The following is a 27,703-nucleotide window of genomic DNA, read 5'->3' on the forward strand; positions in this document are numbered from 1 at the left end:
TGTTTATAAAAAATAAAAAATTAAAAAAAAAAAAAAAGATTATTTATTTATTTGATAGACAGAGATCACAAGTAGGCAGAGAGGCAGGCAGAGAGAGCGAGGAGGAAGCAGGCTCCTTGCTGAGCAGAGAGCCCAATGCGGAGCTCGATCCCAGGATCCTGGGATCATGACCTGAGCCGAAGGGAAAGGCTTTAACCCACTGAGCCACCTAGGTGCCCCTGGAGACTAAATTTAATATGCTAGTATAAGCCTGATTATCACTACTCAACAATATAAAAAGTATAAAACAGACTCGTGATTTTGAATATATTAATACAAAATGTAGGACAACTCCATGAACCAAGAGAGTTAAAAGGAGAAAAAGAAGACTGGTTGATCTAGTAACAAATACAGAAGTAGAGATAATCTATACTCTAGTAGGTCCTATATCACCAATATCAGCCAAAATGCACAAAATAAAATTCAAATATGACTCGGGAGAGACATGATAATGGCTAAGACCTTATAATGTATCTCAAAGGCTACTGGAGAACTCATCCAACTCACTATGTAGTTTGTGTATAGGGTGGCATATGTGTAGGTTCTTCTGAAGGAAAGAAGTACAGAATTTTAATTTTAGATTAATAATTATAAAATTACAGGGTATCCATAAAAGTGGCTCACTGCTGCTCTCAAATAAATAAATAAATAAATCTTTAAAGAATCACATTTTTATAAGGTAGGCAAAATGTTATTCCCTCACTATAAAAAGTGTTAACCTGTGGGGTTTCTCCCCTGAACTTTTAGGAAAGCAGCAATGAGAGAGCACTTTGGCTTAGGCTTAAATAAGAAAGGCTTTTAGTGGAGATTTTAGAATTGAAGAGCTTCAGATTCAGGATTCATGAATCATGTAATATCTCAATGTACAGAAATCCTGACTAAAATAAGCCACCCAAAAAACCAACCCACTCAGCATTAATATGTACTTATTTTCTTCCAGAATTTTTCTTTAATACAAAATAAAACAAAAAATTCTAATAGGTTAAAACAAGTCAAATGCCCACTCTAAAAAGGTAAATACTTCACAAAGATCAACTGAATCTATAACTAAAACTTAATCGTGCAGGTTTTTAGTCAAATCACTGGTCACATAATACAAACAAAAGTCAACATGGTAAGCATTCTAAGAAATGAAACCCAAGCAGCATCAGCCTTTGTTTTTTTGCCATTTTGAAGACTTATACATTTTCATTTTCAGAGTAACATATTACTATATATATATATATATATATATATATACTATATAACAATATATAGTAATGTTTTGGTACTATTCATAGAGGATCTCTAAATTAGAAGATGCCAGTTTTCCCAAAGACAACTTTGGTTATGCTTTAGAAGTCTTAGATAAATGAAACACCTTATCAAATATTAACATAGAGGGAAGAGACACAAGATACAACATAGACAGTCAAGTTACTTCTTTGTATGTTTAGGAATTACTTTCTCCTTCAAGATATTTACACTAGGAAAGTGTAGTGTGTCCTGATTAATATTTCAGTAGTAAAGATTTGAGTGATCTGAACCTTGGTAAAACCTTAATTCGAAACTCTTAACAAATACTTCCAGTGTCAAGACTACTTTTATTTATATTTATATATACTTTTAAAATATTTTTATATATTATATTACATATTATTATTACATATATTATATATACTTTATATATATTTAAATATACTTTTATTATTTTATATATATATTTCCAATGCCAAGATGTATTATTACAAAATTTATTGTTATGAGGGAAAACAAGTATAGCCAGTCATATTTGAAAAATGTCTCAACCACTGCTTCTCAATATAGAAGGACAGAATTACATATGGGCTATCACACAATTAATCATATCTCTCTTCCCTGAAATTCCCTTAATTTCATTCATTAGAAGGAGATATAAAGACTTTATAGTGGCATGTAGCTTTCCAATGAAACACTTGCTATCTCAAATATTATGCACGTTTTTCTTTCAGTAAGCTAGTACTGGCTTCAGAGTTTGTAAAAATGGAGAAAAAAAGACCAATTCAAAACCATTCTAGAAAATGTCTTTAACTATAAGTATCCAAGTCAAAAGCTGGAAACCCACTGTTAAGGGCTGAACTATATCTGCCCCCCCCCCAAATTTATATGTTAAAGTCCTAAATCACGGTGCCTCAGAATGTAACTGTACTTACAGATAGGGTCTTTAAAAAGGCCATTAATTTGAAATGAAGTCATTAGCGTAGGTCCTAATCCAACATGACTGGTGCCCTTATCAAAAGAGGAATTTTGACAGACACCTACAGAGGGAAGACAATATGAAAACATAGAGAGAAGGTGACTATATACAAGCCAAAAAGAGAGGCCTGGAACAGGTCTTTACCTCAAGGATCTCCAAAGGAATCAACCCTCCTGACACCTTGATTTCAAACTCCTGGCCTCTAGAACTATGAGAAAACAAATTTCTGTTTTTTTAAGCCACTCACTCTGTTGTACTTTATTACGGCAGCCTTAGCAAACTAATACAGCCTTACTAAAAACTAGGGTTTTTGTTCCCCATCTAAATAACCCTTAGTCACCACTCCTCAGTGGAAATAGAGGCTCTGATACCCTGCTTCTCCAGCTTCTCAGAAACTGCTTTCTTACAGCTGCAGCAAGACTTCCATAGATGGGTGTCAAGGACTTCCTCAAAGTGCTTTTTATATTAAACACACAACCTACTTTCTGCCTTTTCTAACACATGAGATTACAAAAAAATAGAGGTGTGTTGTTAGAACCAGAAGCCATCTTTGTATCAAAGCCATTATCTGACTGATGATGCAACAGGGAGACTCAGCTGGAGAAGTACTTGAGGTGGTACAGTGGGTAAAGAAAATTTTAGTTTACATCATATTATGAAGGACTTCCTCTCTGTCACTGTCTTAAGAAACTTCATAAAAACTTAATTTTCAATATTTATTTATATTTATTTTTAAGCAGGTCTCCATGTCAACACAGGCTTGAACTCATGACCATGAGATCAAGACCTGAGCTGAGATCAAGAGTCAGACACTTAACCAACTGATTCCACCCAGGCTCCCATTCAATGCTCTCAAAAATAATATTTATATATATTTTTAGTGTGACACTGAGGGGGCCTTATTAGGACAGGAAGAAGAAAGTCTGAGATTTGAGATATATTTGAAGGACTACCAAATGGGAGTTTGGGGTAATGGTAAAATATTCAACTCTACCTCGTATTAAATCATTACTCTAAAACAAACCACAAATTAACCTTCACCATAACCTCTCAGGGGGTTGGGTACCAACCTTTCACAAGTTAGGAATTACTTTAAGGCAAAAAGAACGTGAATTCTAGTTGGGAATTCAGGGCTCAAGATTAGATATTTACAGATAGAAACCAGATTTAGGCACCATTTCATGATTTCACTAAATAGACACGTTCTCTCAATTAACAGGGAAGTTAACAGGCTAAAAATTCATTCTAATCCAGCCTTCAGAGATACCTAATCATTAGAAACGGTGTCTTTCCTCATCCAAAACAAGAGGTCTGTGGTGGAAATAGTTAGACTGCTTCAGCGTTCATCTCTCTCTCTCTCTCTCTCTTTTTTTTCCCCCTAAGATTTTATCTATCTATTTGACAGAGATCACAAGTAGGCAGAGAGGCAGGCAGAGAGAGAGGAGGAAGCAGGCTCCCTGCTGAGCAGAGAACCAATTCGGGGCTCGATCCCAGGACCCTGAGATCATGACCTGAGCCGAAGGCAGAGGCTTAACCCACGGAGCCACCCAGGCGCCCCCATCTCTCTTTTTATTGGCTATGACTGAAACCATTGAAGGTTGGAATACTATGCTATTGTCATACAACAGACTACGGAACCACTGGTAGAGGGTGTTTACTACTATAAATTGGAAACATTAAGAAGGGACACTGCCATGAATGGGGGAAAAGGCTTTTGAATTATCACTGAAATAAACCAAATGCTCTAACAGTGTTAGGCTCCAGAGTTTGAAAATACTAGAGATTAAGTGAGGATCTATAAAGTCTTGAATTTCGAGCTACAAAGAACTACTTCTGTGGTAGTATTCAATCTCTCTCTTCTTGCTGGGTTCTTAGGTCAAGTTAACATCCACATGACAAAGCAAAGGGAAAATAATCTACCTGTATAATCAGACTTTGAGATTCTTTTTTTCCTTTTTTTTTCTTTAAGAGAGGGAGTGTAGAGAGAGAGGGGTCGAGGGAAAGGGAAAGAGAGAATCTTTTTTACCCCCCCGAAGATTTATTTATTTTAGAGAGGGCAGGGTCCGGGAGGACCAGAGGGTGAGAGAGAATTTCAAGAAGACTCCCAGCTGAGCGCAGAGCCTGATGTGGAGCTCCATCTCAAAATCCTGAAATCATGACCAGAGCTAAAATCAAGAGTCGGATGCTTAACCCTACTGAGCCACCCAGGAGCCCCCAGACTGAGATTCTTGAAATGGGTCCTCCAGCAAGGTGTGGAAGAATAATTACAAATGACAAGATCAAATTAGTTTAGGAGATATTTATATAGATAAGAATTACTAAATAGATTTATACTTTATTACTAATAAGGAACAAATCTTAAAAGAAGGCAGTGATGAGTGTTGGGAAGAACGTGGGACACAGAGATGATTCAGTCTCCTAAAATATGATCCTCAACTAGCCAAATCCCTGGGCATAGGCCAGGTCCTCCACTCACAACAATGGACTCCAAGAAGAAGCTCATCACTGATGTCGTAACTTTCAGCAAAATTACCTTGCAGTCTGACAAGGTGGCCCAGAAAGGGAACTGCTGTGACCATATACATATTCTTCCAATAGCTCACAAATCTCAGTTTGGGGGGGACAGACATAGTTGTAACCCCAGGACTAGTCAAGACCTTGAAACATGGATAGGTTTTCACTTTTGCTTAAATATGGAAAGGTGGGACATCTATTTGAAACTATCCTCAAAAGGGAAAGGGCTGGCTGAACATTCCGTTTTCTTTGCTGGCAGAAGAAAGAGACCTTGGTTATGTATGAGTAGGATGGGGGCAGGAGATACAAGCACCTGATAAACATCAAAATTTTTCTCCTTGGTCTAAGATACATGTTTATAGCAAACTCAGGTTTAGATAGAGATCTTGACTCTGAAGCTCTTTTTATTTTACCAAAGCAAAATTGAACACTAAAATTAAGCTAAGTACCTATAAATTACTTACCTGTATTTGGTTTATATATGGAATTACTCGTATGATGGAAATGTAAACACCTTGTCCTCATCTAATGTCCAATTCATAGCTCTGCCATCTTCTGATACTCAACTCTGCTTCTCTATTTCTACTCACTTCACTTTAACCATTCTCTTCCATAAGTACTTTCTTCCAGTATTATCACCCCGCAAAAATATCAATTGCAAGCTTCTCTAATCCTCTTGTCCTCCCAAAAAGTCCATTAAAACCAATCACTTTTCAAGTAACATATCATACACTACACTTCATTCCTGTCTTCATTTATATCCTTTTCCAGCTTGGATTCTATGGCCCATCATTAAAATTATTCCCTTCAAAAATCTTTAGAAACCTCTTTGCCTTTGATCTTCTTTTGATGAACTCGGTCATCTTTTTTCCCCCTCACCTGAACAACTGAATGTTGTCATATGATCTTAAATGTCATGTGGAATTAATTTAGTTGTTGTTTTCATCCAGGATCAATCACAAGGATGCATGCACACATAAACACATATGCATGTACGCACAACCTAAAACGTATTTGTTCCATAATCTAATAATCTCACTTTCAGGTATATATCCAAAGAAAATAAAATTACCTCAAAGAAATATCTGTATTCCCATGTTCACTGTGACACTGTTTACTTTATTCAAACCTATACCTCATACACTGGACTATCATTCAGCATTAAAGAAGGAAATCTTGTCATTTCTGACAACATGGATGAACCTGGGTGAACCTGGAGAGCATCATGCTCAATGAAATAATTCAGGCACAGAAAAAAATATACTGGATGACTGTCACTGAATCTGAAAAAAAGTCAAAATCACAGAAGCAGAGGAAATGGTAGTTATCAGGGGTGGGGAGGAAATGGGGATGTTTGTGAAAGGGAACAAAGTTTCTGTTATACGGAAATGAGTTAATTTCTAGAGACCTAATTCATAGCATGTTGACTATGGTTAATAATTTATATATTTGAGATTTACTAAAAGAGTAAATCTTAAGTGTTCTTACTACACATGCACAAAAGGTGACTATGTAAGATGATGGATATGTTAATTAGCTTGATTGTAGTAATCACTTCATATATATATATATATATGTTGCATTATACACCTTAAATATATATAATTTTATAAAAATAAATTAGAACCAATTAAATTATTTCATTAGGATTTGGTTTTTCTTAATCTCTCTTCTCTGCCTCCTTTGGCATTAGGTTCAATCTTAGATTCTATAGAAAAGATGGTGGCAGCAAATTCAAGTCCAGTACAAAAGAGCAAGTGTCTCTGCAGGAATCTAGCAAAAATCTTATGGCACCACACTGGCTCTATCCCAGTATCAGTAACTATAGTGGGTGAATACCATAATTTTAAAGCATAGGTCACATACCCATCCTTAAAGCATGGGTAAAGACAGCTCCACCTAAAACCCATTAATGGAGGAGGTGAAGGGCTTTCCAGCAGCAAACTGGGTGGAAAACAAACTGCAATATTTGAAAATATATACAACAGAGGCAAAAATTGAAAAATATATAAAAAAAGAATCTTATGCTGGTAAGATTATAAATTGTTTTCTGCTCTTTTTCTAAAGTTTTTATGTTGGATAATTTAAAATTGTATTGTTTCATATAACTATACATCAATCTTCATTATTTACAGACTCCATTTTTGCAATTTTGCCTACTTTCTATAAAGTATTTGTTACCCCCAATATCAATATTTGCTGCACTTTCACAAGGCAATGTTGTGTCTTCTTGTTTCAGCTCTCATACTATAAAGAGGTACCATTTTGTGATCTATTTAGTGCCACATTTTTTCAGTAACTGATTTTATTGTTAAAAACGATGTCCCCCTATCCTCCCCCCTCCGCCCCCAGCGGGCTAGCAGTCTTAAGCTCAAGAAGGCAGAGATGTGCCTTAAGGAGAAAATCTGCTAGGTAAGCTTTGTTCAGGCAAGTGCTGTTGGTCATGAGCTCAGTGTTACTGAATCAATAGTATAGATCAAATAAATTATCTTTAAACAGAAACATACATAAAAAAATAAGCTTTTGTATTGATTGATTAATGAAAATGTTGTGACCAAAGGTTTGTAGGAATCTAATTCTGCATTTCTTCTAGGATCAAGGATTCAGAATTTGCTAATACAGTTTTCACAATAATGTAGGAGAACATAATGACCCTGAATAATGAGATCAGACTGCAAGTATATATGGTATATATGTGTTTTAAATAAACATAATAAAATTAAATTTTCAATGAGTTTTATAAATGAATATAGGAAATAAATACAAAAGGCTAATATAAGTATAAAAGAACAAAATTAACAATATAAAAGAGTAATTTCTTAAAAATATTTTAGCAACATAATCTATCCTTGAAATAAACATTCTAACCGGATGCCTGAGTGGCTCAGTTGGTTAAATGCCTGCCTTTGGTTCAGGTCATGGTCCCAGTCCTGGGATTGAGTTCCACATCAGGCTCCCTGCTCAGTGGGAAGCCTGCATCTGCCTCTCTCATGCACCTTGCTTGTGTTCCCTCTCTCTGTCTCTCACTTTGTCAAATAAATAATAAATAAAATCTTTATTTAAAAAATTGATATTGATCTACATATTGATCTACATATATCAAAGTGGTAAGTAGCGACAGAAAATTCTGAATAGTAATTTATCAGATTTAATATTTTTTATTATGTTGCTCATAATTACAGTCCATATATCAGATCTTCAATTAAAATCAATTATTGAAAATTCTGACGAAATATTTTAATATGAAAACAAGTTTCCAAATAAACCATTAAACTACAAATTTTCAATAAATTTCAACCTGCAGGGTCTCTGCTAATTAAATAGCCTTAAACCCTTGTGTACCCAAAGTACTTGTTTATAATTTTGCCAATTATAACAACTTCTTGTTACAAAAGTTAAATCATAAAAATGTTTTATGGACTTGTAAATTTTAGCATTGTAAAGGTGTACCAGGCAATATATCAATAATGGTTACTCTTAGTGTCACCTTGGAAAATGAAGATCAATAGGGGTTAAGTAATCTTACTATGAATATAATTATAATGCACATAAGAAATATCAGGCAATGATCCTAGTTCAAGAAAATTCCTTTCACCTACAAAAATATATACTCTTTGGGGAAAAATGATATGTACCCCTCTGTAAATATATCAGTAAGAACAGTATCTCAAATTTGGCATTAATTTGTTCCTTGATTCACTTAGTCATTCTTTCTTTTTTTTTTTTTAAAGGCTTATTTATTTATTTGGAAGACAGAATAAGAGTACGAGTTGGGGGTATGCTGAGAGAGAGGGAGAGAGAATCCCAAGCAGACACCCCACTGAGCATGGAGCATATAACGCAGAGATCATGACCTGAGCCAAAACCAAGAGTCGGATGCTCAAATGACTGAGCCATCCAAGTGTCCTCATTCTATTTTTTTTCACAGATACTTACTTCAAACCTCTCACATGTCACACAAAAGTTCCAGGTGCTAGGGAAATAGCAGTGAATAAAAACAGAGATAACTTAACAGACATGAGTTAACATTCTAGTAAGAAGCGAAGTGGACAGTATATATAAGCAAACCAATAAATAAACAAGATAAAATTTCACATGTTGATGGATGCTTAAGGGGAAAAAAAAAAAAAAAAACCCAGGATGATATAAGAGAATGATACACACTTTCGGGGGAGATGAGGAGATGGTCAAGGAAGGTTTATATGAAAGATGACATTTGACCTGAAACCTGAAAACTGAAGACACAACCCATAAACATCCTTGAAAAGAAGAAAATCTGAGCCTATGTGAAGGACAAAAATGAGACCAGTATGACAGGTAGTTAAATACAGGCAGGATTTCTGGTACAGATCTAGTATCAATTAGAAAAAAGGCAGAAAACCTAATAGAAAAACAGCCAAGAGACCTAAATAGGTACTTGACAAAAGAGTTAATCCATATGACCAATAAATATGAAAGTTTCTCAACTTAAGAGTCATAAAGGAAATGCAAATTAAAAGTACAATGAGATACCACTGCAAACTTATCAGCAAAGTCAATGTTAGAAGGATTGACAACGCCAAGTTTTAGTGATACAAATGAACTTGAACTTTCATATACAGCTGGATGGGTTGCCAATTGGTATGTCCACTGGCAATTTACTCTTCACTATCTACTAAATTTGACCATAAGTACTTCTGGGTATATATATGATACAAATATCTATATCTAATATCTGTATCTACCTGTCTCAATAGGTAATTTCAAGATATGTTCAAGATTTGTAGTCAAAAACTATAAACTCAAGAATCTATAAGCTGCAGAACAGGAAAGTGAAATATGGTGTACTCACATTTTATAATAATATACAGCAAAAAAATGAACAAACTTCTGCTACACAAAACTTGAGTGAATCTCAGAAACATACGAAAAGAAGCCTGATTTTAAAAATACATATTATTTGATTCTATTTATTTTTATCTATTTTTAATTTTATTTATGTGTTTAACAGAGAGACACACAGTGAGGAGGGAACACAAGCAGGGGGAGTGGGAGAGAGAGAAAGACAGGCTTCTTGCTGAACAGGGAGTGCAATGAAGGGCTTGATCTCAGGACTCTGGGATCATGACCTGAGTGGAAGGCAGATGCTTAACGCCTGAGCCACCCAGGCACCCCTTGATTCCATTTAAATAGTTTTCAAAAAAGTGGAACAAATTCACAGTGTTAAAAGTTAAGATAGTAGTGAGTTTTGGATCAAAGGGGTCTAATGATTGAAAGTGGCCATGAGATAGCTTCTCTGGGGCAGGTAATGTTCTTCAAAGATAAAGAGTGAGAAGAAGAGATTGATTAATACCTTGCATGTGGTTATACATGTACACTAACTTTGGGATAATTTGTGAGTTCATCTACAACTTTCACACTTTTTTTTTTGTATGAATGGTAAAATTCAACAAAGTATATATTTTAAAAATTTATTATAGTAAAAAATAGATTTTAGAAAAGAGATAATGTTTTGGTCTTGGGTAGAAATCAGGCACTAAGAAAAGGGGACTAATTCTGTGTGTTCTGGAGGTGAAATAGGTAGAACTCACAGTTGTATCTTGTGTAGGGAATAAGGGAAAGGTAGTGATCAACACTATTAAGCTTTCAGCCTAAGTAACTGGATCAAAGTTGGTGATTTTATGTTTCCAGAGAGACACAGCAGTTGATTATATTAGATATTGCTTATCTGAGTAAGAGGAACAGAGAAACATGGCAGTCATCAATGATCAATGAACAACAATAAGTTAGAGGTAGAGATGAAAACCTCATTGGAGCATGCTAAAGTGAAATTATGAAGGAAATGGAGAAAACAATTTTAGCTAACTCTAAGTTGGTTTCTGGGTTTTTTTTTTTTTAATTCTGTGAATTAGGAGAACAGAAATGCAAGAAAAGAGCAAAGTGGAAAGTATTGTGAGCAGAGTAAGTTACGACAAACATTCTACAAATGGTTGAAGAGAAGAAATCTGGCATAAAAACATAAGCTTCACTTACTTAATAGTCTTGGTAGAAGATCAGGCCTCATCAACCATAATTTGCCTTTCCCTGTCACCCCAGAACTAGAAGCCATTTTTTAAGAAACCTCTTGATATATTACTTGCACAACAAATAGTCCTGGATTCCTTAATGATGTTCAAGTGTTGTCTGGTGCTAATAACATTCAGCATGAACCAAAAAATGTTTTGGACACAGGGAGATATTTTCCTTCAGAACTTTTATTTTAAAGATCAATTTTAATTAAAAAATATTTATTGTACAAAATAATATTTTAGGAAAAAATAAAAGAAAAACCATTCCCAATTGATATGCAGACAAGAACCCATAGTAACATTCCGAGGAGTTAAGTTTTTTGTTCTTAACTTTAGGAATCTTATCATCATTCTATATTTCTGTTCTTCTGTATATGTGACAAAATTAACCCCTACGTGTTCAAACTACTATTTATCTTTTCAACTACTTGCGGCCAAGAGCATTCCTAACAAATATAGGCTTGATCTCTGATTTCTTGCATCTGAGATGCGGATTCTTGTAGGAAATTATGTAGTCATGCCTATCGGTACCACAACATATTGAAAGATTCCAATCTCAGAGGAGCTATTAGCACATCTTCAAGGCTATCCTTTTTATTCTTTCTCTTTCCTCTTGCATCTGGACAGTTATTGTTCTAAACCTTTATAAATAAATCCTATACCATCTTCCTCCTTCTCAAAAGATAAACTTGTCTCCTACTTTACAAGGAAATCTCCATCACTTCTCATCATAATACCCAAAAATCTTATCTAAAACTTCTCTCTTGCATATTTGCTGCAGTTTTAAACCCTGACTCTATTTTTTTGTTGTTTTGGGTTCTAAAATAGTTCTTGAGGATTTGCTGTGAGCCAGACATAATGCTTAAGCAAAGACAAAATCCCTCTCCTCAAGAAATGTTGAGCATTAAGCACTAGGAGACAAATGGAGAATGCTATGGAAGCAGATGTGGCAGGCTAAGCCTTTAGGTAGAAGGTATTAGACCAGGTTCAGGTGATGTCTAAACCAATCTAAAAAATGGTAAGTAGGGGTCAAATCTCCTATCATGGGCCCCTAGGACTCTCAACTCCTTTACACACCTCCTAACACACTGTATTACGATTTGTTTGATGAAGTCCTCTACAAGCTAATGAAAGTCCACTTCGGTCAAGGTTTATATTATTATACTGTTAACCACTGTATCCCAGCATCTAAAAAAGTTCCTATCAAAGAAAAGCACTAAACATTTAGAGTATTATAAAATAATGGAAATAATATGAACTTCAGAATTAAGACTGGCCCAGGCAGTGTTGATATTCAAAATATTTAACAACCAGAATGACTGTGTGTATCAACTAAATATCATCATCTGTAGCTCTGGATTTAAATTCTAGCTCCATTTCCTGAGATTTTTAAATTAAGGCAAGTCAGTTAAATGATCTGAGTATCATTTTATCATCTGAACATGTTGATCACAGTAATACCTAATTCATAGGATGGTTTCAGTGATAAAATGAAACAGCATATAAAACCCATTTCAGTATCTGACACACTAAAGATATATAATAAATGTCTGACTCCCTTTCTACCTTGCTTTTAAGTAAGTTCTGTTTGTAGTTGGACAGAATAAAACATGCAGAAACCAAAGTGGAATGAGTGTACTCCAATTATTTCATCTTTCCTTAAGGATTTTTCTCAGATGCTTATTAACAACTAATTTAGTTTACTTCTAAACTTTAAAGCAGTTTTATTCGTTTATCTTTTTGAGAGAGAGAATGCACAAAAGCACCCAATGAGTGGTGGTCACAGAGGGAAAGAATCTTAAGTAGGCTTCACCCACCAGCACAGAGCCTCATGTAGGGCTGGATCTCAGGACCCTGAGCCTAAATCAAGAGTCAGACACTTAACTGACTAAACCACCCAGGTGCCCCTGCTTCTAAACATTAAAATGCATTTTATCCTTAATCTTCTCTGTGAAGTAAGTTTAACACTTGCTGTTCATTCATTTACCTAATTTGTGCCTACTTGTCAACCTTAGATTGTACTTAATGATTCAACAGAAATTTATTAAGGGCCTATTATCTATGCAAAATTGTAATTTAGCTTTATCATTCATGGACTAGTTTATGCAGATACTTCTGGATAGACTGTAGCTTAATAAACGCTCCAAGATGCTTAACAGATATTCTCTTTCCTTTTTGTTTTACTAATGAAGATAACTAATGAATTTCATCCCAAATCAGAAATTAAAGTTGAAGGCAAAGAAAGAGCTTCTGGCAGAATGAGAAACTGGTATCTTTTGCAGCAACTATATTCTTCAGCTTTAATTTTTTTTAAGGGAACAGTTAACAAATAATTAGAGATCTGATAAATTGTGCTAAATGCGAACTTCAAATCTTAGTAATTGATGTATATGCTTTAATATGCTATATTGGTTGTAAGTATCTCAGTTTATTCAGTATAGTGAGACTTGTCAGCATAAAATAACAGAACTAACAAGGATAATCACGATTAAGTTCTTCAGATCATCTACCAAATATAATAGTGCTATAAATGGATTCGAATTATATCTGTAGGTTGAGCAAAGAGAGCATTGATTTCAGATGGGCTTTTTTATTTCTCCCTACGTGTGCCTATTCTCAATGGACTTTTCTCTAAGCTATTTGCACAGAAGTCATATAGTTGATTTGCTTAAACATAAAATTTTGTTCCACTAACCTGAAAGAACGATCTTCAATTAAGTTCACCACTTCCCTCAAATCGCAAGGCACAAGAATAGACTCTCAATCTAGTCTAATTAGAGAATTTCAACTTGTCATTCGAAATGATTTATACATTGTCATTTGTGTTCCTCATTTTAGAAATAAGTGTCATAATTCTAATAAAGCGTTGATGACTTTCTTACACTGGGTGCTAGTGAGTAACTACATAATTATTGTTTCAAGAATCACTAAACAAGTATTGAGAAAATCAATCAAGAGTTTTAAAATGAGAACGTGAAAACAGAAGTAATTTTAAATTGCATAATGTAAAACTGAGAACATGCTTCTTCAACATATCACATCTAAATTTGCAAAGTAAACATGACACACTGAGAATAGGAATAAGTTGGGATTCTTACCCTGGAGAGAAACAATCTAAAGCTTTTTCCCAGTTTGTCCAATTTTCAGTTTCTTTAGAGTGGGTGGGTCCTTTGTTCTTCTGGCCTTAGAAGACACTCTGGATTGCCTGTCTTTCTGCATGATGAAATGAAGAAGACAAGGAGGCACATTAGTTTCATAAAAGACTTCCAAAAATCTTCTTCCATCTTACATTTAGGGCCTTCATAGCCTTGCCATCATCTTCTAGGAAGATTGATTCCCAGCTCCACTGTGAAGCCTAATATATTCTGCGCTGAAACTTCCTGGGCTCTATTTCTTTGAAATGTTCATACCTAGTTTCTTTCAGAATACTTGTAATCTTTTATCCACTGATGACTCCCTCTTTCCTTTGCTGTTACGTGTATATTTTCTTTTTTATTTTTTAACTGTAATTGTAATGGAAGGAAAAAACATAAATAAATCGGGCTGTAATCCGGAACAATTTGCTTTCTTACCAACACGTGAACACATGTGAACATTTTCACACGTCATTTATGTTATATATTTAAGCATAGGTATGATTTAGTTTTGAAGCTGTTCTTTACTCCTCAGTCATGTTATTTTAGATATGTCTAATGAAATTTAAAGTAAAGATCACAGTATTTTTCCAAGATTGCAGTCACTAGATGATTCTTTGTATTTTATTAGTGATTGATTTAGAGGCCTTCACTTACCTATTTTTTTCTTTTGTTGCCCATGCTTTTGTTCCCATGTCCAAAAACTCACTGCCAAATCCAATACCATGATGTTCTCCCCTATTTTTCTTCTAAGAATGTTATAGTGTTAGCTCTTAAAATTTAAGGCTTTGATCAATTTTTACTTAATTTTTGTATATGGTAGGTAAGGGTCCAACTTCATTGTTTTGCATGTGGATACTCAGTTTTCCCAAAACCAACATCATTGGTTGAAAAAATTGCCCTTTTCTGTTGAATGGTCTTGGCATCTTTGCTGAAAATCATTTGACCACCTGTATGAAGGTTTTGAGGGGGCTCTCTATTCCATTGATTTATATGCATGTCTTTATGTCAATGACATACTGTCTTGATTGTGTTGTTCTGTAACACGTTTTAAATTTAGCAAATGTGAAACCTCGAGTTTGTTCCACTTTCTCAAGACTGTTTTGGATTCAGGGATTCCCTTGAGATTCCATATTAATGTTAACATAAATATCTTCCATTTGCTTTTTATTTCTGAGGATAGCCATCCTAGGGGGTGTGATGTTAATAATTCTAATTCCAATCACCTATTATGTTTTTTTTTTTCCATTCTATCAGTTAGTGAAGGAGGGAACTTCAAATCTTCTAGTAGTGTGTGTTTATCTCTTAGTTCATATACTGTGAAGCTGTTTTATTAGATGAATTTTTTTTAATCTTCTGGTGGAATTAATACTTTTTTTTCTGAAAATCTGCTATGTCTCACGGTAATATTTTATATCAGGCTATTTTCTACTTCAGCTTAGTTTATTTAAGATCGATATTTTTGTATCCTTTGCTGTTTTCCACAGATCTTTTATTATCAGCACATTTTTTTTCTTAATCCAACATGACAGTCTTTGAGCAGTCTGTGTACATTTAACATTAATACTGAGATATTTGGTTTTCAATATATCCTCCAGTATTCAAAGCAATGAATGTCATTCAAATCTATTTTTCTGAAACTTTTTATTAAGATATCATTAGAAGTGACCACAATTATTAACATTATGTATTATCAATATTTAAAATTTCTATTATTTTTTCAGCAAAAAGGAGAAGTGAGACTGACATAATCTAGGTCATGTAGGGTAAAAGCACACTCTAACTCTTAACTAAAGGAACATTTCATAGACACATCATATAAATATGCCTAATGCTACATTTTATAGTTGACAATTTCCTTATTGCTCTGTATTTCTCTTCTGAAAAAAGTGAATAAACTTGTCTCACAGTTTCTGTAAAGATGAAAGATATTTATAATCTTTTAAGATTTTTGTTGCTTTATTTTTAGAGAACAAGGATTATGGAATAGTATGCTGATTCATTTAATATCAAGATGAATAAAATTTTTCCTCAGGCCTCTTCCACTTTTCCTCAACCCAAGCCATTGTTTCCCCCCAAAGATCTCCACATGCATATATTGTTTTCACATGCATATTTTTTTAAGTGAGTTTGCTTTATCTGGAAAACTGTAATTGTCCTCTGCCTAGCTGCACAGACAAAAAAAAATTTTTTTTTCATTCTCTTTAGATTCTTTGGCCCATGTTTCATAACTTTTACAACAAATATTGACCAAAACATTAAATATCCCCACTTAGTGAATGATATACTCTTAGTGAATTACATACTCAATGTCAAAAAATAACTATTTTTCATGAATATAAATGTTATTGATAATTTAAACTGTATTTCTGCGGCTAATAGATTGCCAAGTTAAAATACAAGATTTGGGGTAGATGTAGTTATTTCATTCCCTTGTCATCTAAACAGAACTAAAAATCAAAACTGAAAGATAATAAGGTAGTCTGGCTTCTAAAACTCTTAGTTTTGAGCAATCACTTCAGTCACTAAGCTCAAAATATCAATGATTTTTTCAATGTATAGTTAAGTATTTCCAAGTAGTTCTAGTTCTGTCTTATCTCTGATGTATAAACTTCTATATTATCTAACACAGTTATTTGAAACCTATTAGTTCATTTGAGATAATAAATATATCAAACTGTCCTGTCACAGAAACAAAAGAAACACTTCTTCAAATTGAAAATTTGAATTATTCTAGAAAAAGTACTGGTAGGACAGGATAAAGAACTTTTTAAACACTCCTGCCAATAACATATACATAGCAATGCAATTCATTATGAAGATTTAGAAGAACAATTAAGAATTTTGATATTAGTTTAGGATGATCGAAAATTTTTTTATTCTGAGCACAAAGGGAACAAAATAGCTTTGATTTCTACTAGGGAACACTAGTAGAATGTCAAAATAATGATATAATATCAGTGATTGAAGACCCATCTTTTCAAACCATAAGAGCCTCTTAATGTCACAAAACAAACTGAGGGGGACTGGGGTAGGGAGAGGGTAGTGAGGCTATGGATATTGGGGAGGGGGTATGTGCTATGGTGAGTGCTATGAAGTGTGTAAACATGGCGATTCACAGACCTGTACCCCTGGGCCTAATAATATATTATATGTTTATAAAAAAAAATTTAAAAAATCTTTTTTTGTACTTTTAAGAATCAACTGACTATCCATACGTAGACAATTTAAAAATCAATAGTAGGTTTTAGGGTAATGAAAATACCCTATACAAAACCATAATGATGGATACATTTGTCCAAACCCTTAGAATGCACAATGCCGAGAGTGAACCTTATGCCAACTATGGACTGCCCCTGATTTTGAGGTGTCAATGCAAGTTTATCAATTTTAACAATTAAACAGCTGGTGGGGGGGATACTGACAATGGAAGTGACTGTGTATGTGTGGCGGTGGGGGTTTTATGGGAAATCTCTATACCTTTCCTTCAATTTTGCCATGAATCTTAAACGACTCTAAAAAATTAAAGCCTTAATTTTAAAAAAGAAAAAAAATCTACGCTAAGAACTTATGTCTTTAACTTTGCAACTGTTATAAATTCAACAATTTCACTTTCATGTGCTGTGAGTTGTGCAATGGCTTGGAAATTTTCCCTTGCTAAATATTCTATTTTTAAAAATCTAGTTTAATTTCTTTCTACAGTTCTTATAGAAGCTTAATGTCATCCTTTTGTTGTTTATTTGGTAGCTTTATAAAATATCTTTCCTCTAACAAACTGACTTTGTCTTCTTGGATTTTACAGTGAACATGCAGAAATCTCCGAATTATTTCTTCTTTCCATTTTAAATAAGAAAAGAAGTTTTCATAGGCACATATACGAATTGCTATAAAAGAAAATCAGTGGGAGGGAACTGCTTGTCATGTTGTTAAATTTCACATACGTCTTCGTCTATGTGACTGATTTCCCGTGATAGATTTTATTTCCTTATACATCAAAAAGTCATTTGCCTGTTTCATCTCAGGGCCTAAAACAATGTCTAATACATGGTAGGTGCTAAATTAATAAATTTATTTACTAATTTGCTATTTAATTTAGCAATTTGCTAATTAATAAATTAATGCTAATTAATAAATTTGTTATTTAATTTGCTAATTAATAAATTAATGAATTATTATCCCAAACGGCAAGAGTACAACTTTCAAGCCTCAGAGGAGGGTTGTTCTTACTTCACTTAATAAGAATATACGATTCTCTCCACTGGATCTTTTTTTCTTTCTCTGTACAACATACCAAACCTATTCTGGGTTCTCTGTTGCTGTTCTGTTAGCTATTTCTTCTTCATACTTTAGGGCTTTTCAGGGCTATCAAATTTTTCTTCACCTTCATGTTTCCAAAAAAAATCACTACACTTAGTTACTGTGCATACAATTATGACACTCAAGTTTTATTAAAAAAAAAATGAAATCTCTGTCAGAAGCTAGTTCTGACTGAATACAAAGTATTTCAATTCAAAGTTATTATGAAGCATAGACTGTACATACAGAACAAGGCTAGTTCCTACAGACAGTAGCATCTCTCTCTTTTATAAATCAAATGTAAATGCCATACTAATTTATATCTATGATTATTCATCCTGTTGAAAAGCACATAAACAAGCTTTCCCTTCACAGTTGGGAACTTGGCTATCATTCCTTTTCTCCTTGAATTCATATTTTTATCTCATATATGAATTTGTATTATATATATATTCATATTTTTATCTCATATTTATTATTCTCCTGCATACGTTTCTCCTAACATTTTAGTGTTTGAAAATATTTTAAGCTGACCATCCTATCAAATTTCCTTCTAACAACAAAAAGATTTTTAAATTCCTGAGAACATAAGTTCTAAAAATTTTCTTTAGTATTGTATTATCATTAAATTACTAGACTACTATTTTTATTTTTTATTTATTTATTTATTTTTTATAAACATACATTTTTATCCCCAGGGGTACAGGTCTGTGAATCACCAGGTTTACACACTTCACAGCACTCACCAAAGCACATACCCTCCCCAATGTCCATAATCCCACCCCCTTCTCCCAAACCCCCTCCCCCCAGCAACCCTCAGTTTGTTTTGTGAGATTAAGAGTCACTTATGGTTTGACTAGACTACTATTGATCAAGTAACAAACATATTATAAATTATGTTCATTTGAAAATATCAAGTCAGCTTTTATTAGAAATGCATCTCATAAAGAAACAGGTAGGCCCTTCTCTAACACCCATTTATATCATATATCCAGGATGAATACTACTCATTGCTAGGAAAAAAACAGGTAAAGTTTTTCTTTTACTTTGTATTCTTCCATTCCAAGAATTTGGGAGTAGAAGGATTTCTGGTTGTAAAATCTTTTTGAACTACTAAACCATGTACCAAAAATCACATAGAGGTATGTATCAAAAATTATTTTTTAGTAGTCAGTTGACAACTCAATTAAGTTCTGCAATATTTCTGAAGGCCTTTGGCAATTGCCATTCTTACAAAGGAATCAATTACCCAGTCATTAGAATCACTCACTTTCTAAACAGATTTAGATCAGATTAAAAGTATTGCTTTATATTAGAGTAGTAGAGGGAAAATTACCAAAGAGGAAGGGAGAAGGTATCTGATTCAGCACACTCTGACGTAGATCAATTTTAGGGAAGAAAACATGCAAGGGGACAACCTGAGAATTAGTACCTTCAAACTATCCTTTATGTAGGGATATGTATGGAAATCCTCCATGTATCTTCTAAAGTTAAGGGTTAGGAATATGTGTTGCCCTGTTTGAAGCCTGTTGCTTCAGGATATACACAGATTTGGATATACACAGTTTATCAAGTCAAGACTTTTAAGTAGTTCACATCTTTTTGTCTATGTCCTTTTTTTTCCCCCTTAGGGGTCTGTGTGTGTGTGTTTGTGATGAGGTGAGAGAAAATAATTTTAACAAAATAATTTTGTTAATAAACTTCCTCATAATGATAGTAAGGAGGTGTTTAGTTTTTCATCAGAAAACTAAAATAATGGGCTGTCATTTTCTAAGAGGGAAAAGATAAAAGTCAATTTCCCTTCGTTTTTGACAAGTCTCAAAGTATTCTAACTTGTCAAAGTTGAATAACAGAAAGCATTTTCATATCTACAAATTAGAAACCAGAGTATCGGGACGCCTGGGTGGCTCAGTTGGTTAAGCAGCTGCCTTTGGCTCAGGTCATGATCCCAGCGTCCTGGGATCGAGTCCCACATCGGGCTCCTTGCTCCGCAGGGAGCCTGCTTCTCCCTCTGACTCTGCCTTCCACTCTGTCTGCCTGTGCTTGCTCTCACTCTCTCTCTGTCTCTTACAAATAAATAAATAAAATCTTGAAAAAAAAAAAAACTTTAGAAACCAGAGTATCATTTTTATTTCTGATGATTTCGGGTACCTCCGCCGATTTGGTAAACATTCCTCAAAACTTTACCAGCCAAAACATCCTTACTGTAGTGGTCTGCTTTTTAAATTATCAAAGCGCATTACCAAGGCAATCAAAAAATAAACGATTCACGTCTAATATACTAAAAACAGTGCTCTCTTTCATGCCGCAGCCGGATAAATTAAAGCAAACTATTTAATTATTTAGATTTTTAAAAAATATGATGTAACTTTTAAGTTGCGTGTGGTCTTTGTTCATAACCACCGTGAACTTTCACTTAAACCAAAAAGAGAAGATTAACAACAAAAGCGTATTTTAAAGTTAATCCTTGCGTCGAATCCATTGTTTGATCAGAGCTACCAGGTGGGCTGATGAATTAAAACGCGATGTAAAAACACCTTCCAAGAGAACACTTATTTAAACAATATTCAAGTCTTAGTTGACAAAACACTATGTAAGAGGGTGGCGAGGGGGGTCTTTTTTGCCCACTGGCAGTAAATGAGGATAAGTTGCCAACAATTACCGTTCTCTCATTTATTTTTTAAAATCAGAAACAGCCCTAGAGCTTGAGGGGTTTCACGTGGCTGCGACCTCCAGAGACAGTGACGAGTTCAACTACTCGTGACTTCACAGCTCAGGCCTATCATCTAGAAATTACTAAAGACGGTAGAAAATCTAGGGCCGCCGGGTACCATCCGCAAATCCCAAAGCTTTGCCTAAACTCAGTTATGTAGGGTTTTTTGTTTGTTTGTTTTTTAAAGAGCACTGTGCTGAATAACTATGCTGCCCTGAGTAATTCGCCGAGCTTGTGTTTTAAATGCTGGCCTGAAGTTTACAGCAGCGCCCGGGAAACGGAGGTGGGAAGCCTTAACAGCTTCCTTCCGTCAGCCCCGAAGGCGTCGTTAGTTTCCCAGCTCCCGGCCACAGCGATCTAAACACTGAGCGCATCCAACAGACACCACAGACGCTCGGGGACCCCCAAGCGGACGCCGAGAGAAAGGAGCGCGCTGGAAGTAGGCCAAAAAACAAGCCAGCAATCCAACCGCCTCAGAGACCAGATGAGCGCTTACCCACCTCCAGCTCCGCCTCCGTCTTCTCGCGTCGACGCGGCCCCGCCCCGCCGCGGAGACTCACGGGACACGTAGTACGCCGCGCCCACCTTCCCCTTCCCCCCGACCCTTCAAAGCCCCGGCTTCGAGAACGCCCTCTCAGCTCCCTGCGGACCGGGTTCCGGTTTGCTCTTGTGGCCTCGGAGCCCAGCCTGAGGACGGCGGAAGCCGCACTTGCGGCGGTTCATTATTCGTCCTCCCTTCCAGCCCCCCTCGACAGCGCTTCCCTCCCTCGGAACGCGACAGGGCCAACAGCCGGGGCGGACGCTAACGAGGCGGACGCCGGCGGGCCTAGGTCTCGCGCGCGTGTTGCTGGGTAACGGGCCTTCTCCGGCAGCAGTTCGGCAATTCCTGCTTCGGCTGGCTCTCCTTCCAGAACCTCCGGAGCCCTAGACGACAAGCCGGGCTGCGCCGCTTGCGGCGCAGCCGAGGCTAAAGAAATGGGAATTCCGCGGCGTTCCCGGAGCGGCTGCCTTCTCTGGGGAAGCGGTGGTGCCTTCGAGGAAACCGGAAGCCCATGGTGACCCCTGGCGACCCGGTTTGTTTTCCGTCCGTTTCCAAACACTGGGGAATCGAAACTCGGCGGCCCAGGGGGCGGCCCTACGTAACCTGTCTTCGGGGTGAGTGACTCGCTTCAGCCGGGCTAGGGGCGCGGGCGGTGCCAGGACCAACCTCCGCTGCCATTGCTGGTTCGAAGAGACACGTCATTTTCTTCACAATCCTGTGCGCCCTCTGACTAGGGAGCCGCCCGCGCCTGGGCATCCCTTAGTCCTGTCACCTTTTCACGCTAGCTCTTCCAGGCCCTACTTGGTTTTTCACTTTGTCTCTATTGCTTATTTTCTTTCCGTACTCTGAATTACTAGGGCGCCATTACTGTATTTCATTCATTGAGATTGCATTTATATCGAAAACGGAAGAGGGACGTGTGGCTAGGACGGCACTGCCTGAGGCAGTGGTCATCACCCCGCGCCCCCCCCCCCCCGCCCTGTCCGTTATCGAGGCTAACAGTAGATATTCGTCGTTCTTGCAGTGTCTAACCTGTACGTTTGGTATGATTTTTGATCATTTGTAGAGTGACTCCTACATACACGCACGGTACAAACAAGGAACTCACATAGTCGTAAGTGAGATAAAATATTCGCTGAAACTGTAATACAAGTTGGAATATGAACTACTCCAGCATGTGTTGTTGGAGATCTGCTAAGGTGATCGAAGACAGTGACGTACTAGACTGAAATGACCTGTGCCTCTTAAACATAGCAGACATTTTTTTTTTCCTACTATAGAATTTTGAATTGGATTGCTTAAGATTTCAACGGCATAATTTAAATTCTGGTTCTTTAAACATGCCATATCTGATTTCCCAACCTGTTGTGATCACTCCCTACTTCATCTGTAAATTAGGAATGATAATCACTCACAGTGTCTTTGGAAAATTTTAATGCCATATTGTTTATAAAATGGGAAGAGGTATACAAATATAAGGGTTTAGTATTAGAGAATATAGTGTAATGGGAAATGCACTGGATTAAGTCAGAACATTAAGTCAGATCTGAGTGTTGAATTTTCCACTTACTCACTTGACACTGGGTAGGAGACTAAATCTCTTCGCCATTTTCCCACTCTCTTGAAATGAGAGTAATGCCTAACTCTCCAAGGCACCAGTACATAGTTTCTAAGTTTCCCTAGCTGTAGTCAGCTGGCTGGTTTACATTCCTGGCTTCACTTTTCAATCTTTGCCTTTCTTTTAGTCCACCTGTGATAACAGGAAATTCTTTCCACATCAGAGGTCTTAAATTTAACCAATTGTTATGAGGAACAAATGAGATAGCTCCCCTAAAAGCTGCCTGAGAGACCATAAACACTCGGTAAATATTAATTACCAACACTGAGCATTTTTGTTTATTGAATGAAATGTCATGACGTTTTTCATAATCCATGAACAGAACAAATGTGATTTTTTTTTCCTTGTTTTTATATTCTGGATTAAGGTACAGTTATCTTAATGGCTACCAGAGAGTAACCACTGCTAATACTAAATTACTAATATACTAATACACTAAAGAGGGAATGTAAGTGCTCAATTCCATTGAGATTTATTACTTTATGAAAAGACTGAAAAGAAGTAGACTGTACTTCATACCTACCCTAACCCTGAAAAAAATCTTATGATTCCCTAGCCATAACACATTTTTGGACTAATGCAGTTTAGTGACATATGGAAATTAGAGTGGAGTTTTTCCTACTGTATATCTGTTGCTGAGCACATTTTGGGCATTCACTGAATTATAGGGCATTGGAGTTCTGAGGTATATAGACGGAGTGATAGTATCATGAAAAAAGGCACTTGATCATCCCTTCTTTATAAACTAGTTAAGCCATTCCTGCCCCAATTGTTTAATTAAAAATAGGGAGTGAAGGGGCACCTAAGTGGTTCATTTGGTTAAGTCTTGGACTTTTAATTTAGGCTCAGGTCATGATCTCAAGGTTGTGAGATTGAGCCTGGGGTAGGGCTCCATGTCAGTGGGAGTCTGCTTGAGATTCTCTGTTTCTCCATCACTCTCTGCCTCTTCTCTGTTTGCGTGTGTGCTCCACTGCTCTTTCTCTGTCTAAAAAGAAAGAAATCTTCAAAAAATATGGGGTGGGGGGTGTGTCGGGGTGGCTCAGTCAGTTGAGCATCTGACTCTTCTTAGGCTCAGGTCATGATGTTAGGGCTGTGAGATGGAGCCCAGAGTTGGGCTCCATGCTCAGTGGGGAGTCAACTTGGGATTTTCTCCCTCTGCCCCCCCCCCAAAAAAGAAATAAAATCTTAGAAAAAACAAAAAAGAATGAGGATTTTAAGTGTTGGTCTCTTTGCCTCCCTAAGATTTAATCCTTGCTCCACTGTATTGTGAATAAACCTATGAAGTGGGTTAGGGATATTCTAGCTTTTCAGAGGTAGGAGGATGATGGCAATAGGAGATTCAGTTCAGAAGGAAATGTAGAACAGAGGAAAGAGCCCACTAGATAATGCTTAATTCCAACCCTAGCTCTGTCATATACTGCCAGTGTGATTTTAAGCAAATTAACCACACTTCTTTGAGCTTAAGTTTCTTCATCTGGGATGGTGGTGATAACTTTTTAGCCATGTTTGGTATGGATTTGAGGTCTAAGATTTGTACTATACCATTTATTCAGTTTTTGGCAAAAATGGAACTCCTTCTATCTGTTTAGGTTGTTATTCTATATTTGCATTAAATTTTCCTTTCACAATTTAGGAAGGTAGCATCTTAGTAATGAAGTTCAACCTTGTCATTTTTTATTGGTGGGAAAATTTACATCCTGAGAGGTAAACCAATCAGTAATCAAGGTGGCAGATTGTAGACTAGAGTCTGGGTTTTTGAATCTCTGGTTGGGGTTGTTTCTACCACTGAGCTTTTCCTTTCTGGATTCTTATTAGAACAAATCTGAATCCATGTTCTGTTGTCTCTGAAAATGTTGTATTAAGAGCACAAATTCAGAAGGAAGCTTATCTGGGTTTACATCCCACCTTTGCCACCGATTACTCATATAGCTGTAAATAAGATATTTAATTTTTTTCTAAGACTTTGTTTATAAATTAGGATTATAGTACCTACCTAAGAAATTGGAAAATGCATTTGGAAGCACTAGTGCCTGGTATTTGGTAAGTGATGAATGTGGTAAATATGATGATGATGAAATATGACAGAATAATCATATTTTTTTCCCTAGAAAAGAAGATATTTCTGTGTTTTCTAATATGTCACAAGCCAGTATATATAGCATGTCTTAACTCAGGGTACTCTTAATGTTGATTGTAGTAAATATTGAAATTTAAGATTTTCTAAAATAATTCTTAAAGTGTTAAAATTTTTTTTCCTTTGTCTCTTCTGTAGCCTCACAAACAGCTCTTGCTCCTTTCTGTCCACCTTATCTGGCAAATTGTGCCCTTCTTTCTCCATTATCATTGCAATATTGTGATTTATAAGAAATATGTATTTGATCGTTTAGATGATCAAAATGTATTTCTCATATATATTTGGCTTTAGTCCACAGTTCTTGGCCCACAGCTCCCAAACTCTTGGAAATTTCCTGAGGATAAAGAGTTATAGGATCATCTTTTGTCATAATATTTGGTCTCTTAACATCTTTTACTGAGCAATGAAGGTGAAAGGCATGTCTTGTTTATTTCTAACAAGTTCCTTTCTACCAAGACTGGGTTTATGTTAATATGGTGACTTTTGGACAGCAACTAAGGGTGAGAGCTGATTGCCAAGAAAACCAATCCTATCATTAGAGGGTTGAGCCTTTCAGCCCCACCAAGGTTGGTGGCGGTGTGGGCGAGAGGGTGGCACTGAAATTTTAATCAGTTGTCAATGATTTAATCATTTTATGTAAGGAAGCCTTTGTAAAAACCAAAAGAGGGATGGTTCCGAGAGCTTCCAGAACATTTCACATGCCATTATGCTGGCCTCAAATTCCAGAAGGACAGCAGTGGCTTCGTTCAGGACCTCACCCTATGTATATGTATGTTCAGAAGCACAGGTAACAACCTAGGCTTACAGTTAGTATCCAAAGTAGAGGGCAGTCTTGTGGGAGCAAGCCCTTAAACTGTGGAATATGTTGGTAGATACTATCAGAATGGAGTTGAATTGTAGGCTACCCATCTGGTGTCCGGAACATTGCTTGATAGTGTGGAAACATCTCCTCCTCCCATTGGAATTGGCTGACCAGAACACCTTTTAATCATTCTTGGGAATTTCATTGTTCTCGGCAATAAACGTCAACATCTTTCACCTTAACCCCACTCTGGTTTTTTTGTTTTTGTTTTTAAAGAGAGAGAGTGCACATGTAAGTGTAGGGGTGATTATGAGGAGGGGGAGGGGCAGGGGGAGAGAGAATCTTAAGCAGGCTCCACACCCAGCGTGGTGACTCACCAGGGCGTGAGCTCAACCCTGAGATCACGACCTGAGCCAAAATCAAGAGTTGGGCGCTCAACTGACTGAACCATCCAGGCACCCCTCACTTAACTGTTTTTAATTTTCTTTTAATTTATACATCTCTTATGTAAACCTCTAAGAAGAAACAATTTAATTCCAAATATATAAAATAATTGCATATTATATAAATATATTTCCTATAGGTAAATATATCTGATTCTCCTATATTATTGTGATGAGAGAGACAATGATTATGAATTTATTTTCTATACTATTAAAAACACAGTCTCCATGTACAAGTTAGGTGATGTTTACCAATTGATAATACAGAACTAACCAGGACCATAAATGTTTAAGAATACTAGTTATAACTGGAATTCCGTAAATCTCATAGTAGCCACTTAACTCTGTAGAATAGTGGCTCTCAAATTAGAGAGGGACTTAAAATTACATGGGTTGATTATTGAAAGTACAATTTGACCTTTTCACCCCAGGTATATTGACTTGTGAAGTTCTGCAGTGCTGTCTAGCACTCAGTATTTTTTTGTTTGTTTTCTATTAGAATTTTATTTATTGAAATATAGTTAACACAAGTGTTACATTAGTTTCAAGTGTACAACATAGGAATTTAACAACTGTATACATTATGCTATGCTTAGTACACATATAGCTACCATTTTTCACCATACAGTGCTATTACAGGATCATTGACTATATTCCTTATGCTGTACCTTTTCATCCTGTGACTTATTCTGTAACTGGAAGCCTGTACCTCTTACTCCCCTTCATTTTGCCCATCCCTCATCCCTTCCACTATGGCAGCTATCAGTTCTTGGTTTAGGTCCATTTCTGCTTTTGTTTGGTCTTTTGTTTTTTGGATTCTACATTTAGGTGAAATATAGAATTTATCTTTGTCTGACTTACTTCACTTAGCATGATGCCCTTTAGGTCTGTGTTGCAAATGGCAAGATCTCATTCTTTTCTATGACTAAGTAATACTCTATGGTGTGCTTACTATATTTTCATTATCTGTTTATATATCAGCAGACTCTTAGGTTGCTTCTGTATCTTGGCTGTTGTACATAATACTGTAGTAAACATGGTGCATATATCTTTTCAAATCAGTGTTTCCTTTTTTTTTTTGGAAGTACTGAGTTGTACAGTTTTTCTATTTTTAATTTTTTGAGGAACCTGCATACCATTTTCATAGTGGCCACACCAGTTTGCATTCCCACCAGCAGTGCACTAGGGCCCCTTTTTCTTTACATCC

At 36.1% G+C, this 27,703-nt stretch overlaps 2 protein-coding genes across 7 annotated transcripts in view; one reads left to right on the plus strand and one right to left on the minus strand.

The window, feature by feature from the left end:
- ZCWPW2 (zinc finger CW-type and PWWP domain containing 2) overlaps nt 1-21,570 on the minus strand; it is a 133,005-nt gene extending 111,435 nt beyond the window's left edge. For 2 of the 6 annotated variants that reach the window (XM_059162423.1, XM_059162417.1), the window contains exons 1-3: nt 21,459-21,570; nt 13,914-14,028; nt 2,211-2,315 (exon numbers count right to left, since the gene is read on the minus strand). The gene's annotated coding sequence lies outside the window, so the exon portion shown is untranslated. Of the gene's footprint in view, nt 1-2,210; nt 2,316-13,913; nt 18,985-21,458 lie in introns of those variants that run through there. The other 4 variants (XM_059162419.1, XM_059162422.1, XM_059162418.1 and 1 more) reach the window with 3 other exon arrangements.
- AZI2 (5-azacytidine induced 2) overlaps nt 21,566-27,703 on the plus strand; it is a 38,046-nt gene continuing 31,908 nt past the window's right edge. Inside the window, exon 1 of the mRNA XM_059162415.1 lies at nt 21,566-22,113. Coding sequence (XP_059018398.1) covers nt 22,011-22,113 — 103 coding nt within the window. The 5' untranslated portion in view covers nt 21,566-22,010. The remainder of the gene's footprint in view (nt 22,114-27,703) is intronic.

The sequence above is a fragment of the Mustela lutreola genome, chromosome 2 (assembly GCF_030435805.1).
Source record: "Mustela lutreola isolate mMusLut2 chromosome 2, mMusLut2.pri, whole genome shotgun sequence".
NCBI classification, from domain to species: domain Eukaryota; kingdom Metazoa; phylum Chordata; class Mammalia; order Carnivora; family Mustelidae; genus Mustela; species Mustela lutreola.